The sequence below is a fragment of the Rutilus rutilus genome (genome assembly GCF_951802725.1).
Source record: "Rutilus rutilus genome assembly, chromosome: 20".
Lineage (NCBI taxonomy): Eukaryota > Metazoa > Chordata > Actinopteri > Cypriniformes > Leuciscidae > Rutilus > Rutilus rutilus.
Genome location: NC_140225.1, coordinates 35565351 through 35567850, shown reverse-complemented (window position 1 = coordinate 35567850; position 2500 = coordinate 35565351). Strand labels below are relative to the sequence as shown.

General features: G+C 37.0%; 1 protein-coding gene across 3 annotated transcripts in view; it reads right to left on the bottom strand.

Moving 5' to 3' along the window:
• The window catches only part of LOC311279788 (von Willebrand factor A domain-containing protein 5A-like), a 37222-nt gene that overhangs the window by 2526 nt on the left and 32196 nt on the right, over positions 1-2500 (bottom strand). For 2 of the 3 annotated variants that reach the window (XM_084391506.1, XM_084391505.1), the window contains 2 exons: positions 408-443; positions 220-261 (listed from right to left, as the gene is read on the bottom strand). In XM_084391506.1, the coding sequence (XP_084247632.1) occupies positions 220-261; positions 408-443 (78 nt within the window). Of the gene's footprint in view, positions 1-219; positions 262-398; positions 444-2500 lie in introns of all 3 variants that reach the window. The other variant, XM_084391504.1, reaches the window with a different exon arrangement.

The following is a 2500-nucleotide window of genomic DNA, read 5'->3' as shown; positions in this document are numbered from 1 at the left end:
TTTATATACGTGACCTTGAAGTAATCCAAAAGTAATCAGTTACATTACTTTCATATTATAGTACTTGGATTACGTTACTGAATACTTTTTTTATGAAGTAATTTGTAACTGTAACGGAATACATTTTTAAAGTAACCCTCCCAAGCCTGTTAATATATATATATATATATATATATATATATATATATATATATATATATGAAATATATCTAATCTTACTCATTGGAGAATCAAATGCAATTGGAGCCGCTCCAGACTTTGCTAAGAAAACAGAGAGAAACTGATAAGAGCATAAAACAATAATTCAAACAGTGACATTCAGAAAAAGATAATAAGATGAAAATACACATTCAAAAAAGAACAAGACAAGCTGAGTGAAGTGTCTGTTGGCTGTGTACTTCTCTTACGCATTGAACAACGTGCCATCCTGGGAGCCACCATTGCTAAGAATAGAGAGAAAAGCACATGTATAAGAATAACAGACACTTTAAAAACAAATAAAACTAAATAAAAAACAATCGCACCAAACCAGCTACTGACAAAAACACACATGGCTCGAATCAGTCTCAACAGCTCCAAACACTGTAAAGTTGGTTACATTCTTTATTTTCCTATTTTAGTGATTACCTCGATGTATTGATATTGAAAAACCACACGTTTTGTATTTTTATTTACTTGGTTTATCCAGAGCGGCCATCTTTGTATCACAACACATCTTCCTTATATGAACATTTACAGAAACCTCAATATTTGAGTTCAGGACAGTTGTTGCTCTTTGGGACAAAAACTGACCTTCACAAGGTTTACGAACAAGGTTTTCTTTTAAATACCCCTAACTTTGGGTTTGATTATCTCTGGACCAGATAGAAAGCTGTAATTTTCACAGATGTACTGTAAGTCCTCAGTGAGAGCGAGTCAGAGATTCTGCTGCTCACAGAGATGGAGTGGGTAGAAATCTGGGGAAAACCTTTATTCATGTGCCTGGAGAAATGTAGAGATGTAATAAAAGCATAACAAATAATAGAAATGCACTACAGAACTTACATCTGTGAAAATGTCCTATCTGGTCCCAGGGGTTGCCCTTATTCAGTAAGCTATCTGTGGTAAGATGAGATGTTGTCAGGCCAAATGTCAGTAAAACTCAGAAAAACGAACTTCCCAGTCCCGTCCGCCACTGTACTGTGCTCACGGTGCGCACATCACGCGCTGTAGCCGTAGTTCTCATGAAACAATCAAAAAGGCGATTAAAGCTTTGTCAAAACTGCATTAATTGCCTGTGTTTATTATATATGCGTCACATGCTGACTGCTCTTCTCTCTAGTAATATGGCTCATAGTCTTAGAGCTCAAACATGACAATCTGGGGCTCAGGTCAGGAAGCAGACAGACTGGCTAAACCGACCGTCTGCTAGCTGTCTCACATCACCAAGGTCAGATAAATCCCATCACATAGAGCCTCTTTCACCTAGATATCATCATATAGAGACTGTGTCTGTTCCCCGAATTAGGACATACAAAAAACTCCAAAACCCATAGGAGTTAAAAAATGTAATTGATGTTCAACAAATAAAAAACAGATATAATACAGACGAGCAAATGATAAAGCTTGGGTTGCTGAATATTAGATCCCTTACTTCAAAAGCACTTATTGTTAATGATATGATTACAGACTATAATCTAGATGTGCTGTGTTTGACAGAAACCTGGCTAAAACCAAACGATTACATTACTTTAAATGAGTCCACCCCGCAAGATTACAGTTATAAACATGAACCTCGTCTGAAAGGCAAAGGGGGAGGTGTTGCTGTAATTTATAGTAATATTTTTAGAATTACTAAGAAGTCTAGTTTCAAATATAATTCTTTTGAAGTGTTGGTGCTTAATATAGCAATACATAGTGTAAATGAAAAATCACGTTTGAGATTTGTGCTGGCTACTGTATACAGGCCACCAGGGCACCATACAGACTTTATCAAAGAATTTGCTGACTTTCTATCAGAGTTAGTATTGGCTGCAGATAAAGTCATAATTGTTGGTGATTTTAATATACATGTAGATAACGAAAAAGATGCATTGGGACTGGCATCAATGTTGATGCCGTTGAAATTCTGCAGCAGAGCGATGACATCTCAGATCATTATCTAGTCTCGTGTAAATTTCATTTAGCCAAGGCTGCAAAGCAGACTCCGTGTTACAAATATGTGAGACCTATCACTTCTGCCACTAAAGATTGCTTTATTAATAATCTTCCTGATCAGTTTCATCATCTCAGCATCCCAGATAGCTTAGCAGAACTCGATATTACGACAGGAACTTTTAACTCTCTCTTTTCCAGCACTTTAGACACAGTTGCTCCGTTGCGCTTAAAGAAGATTAAAGAAAATAGTCCAACGCCGTGGTACAACGAGCACACTCGGCACTTAAGAGAGCAGCCAGAGAGATGAAGCGCAACTGGAAGAAAACAAAACTAGAGGTATTTCGCATTTCATGGACGGAGAGCT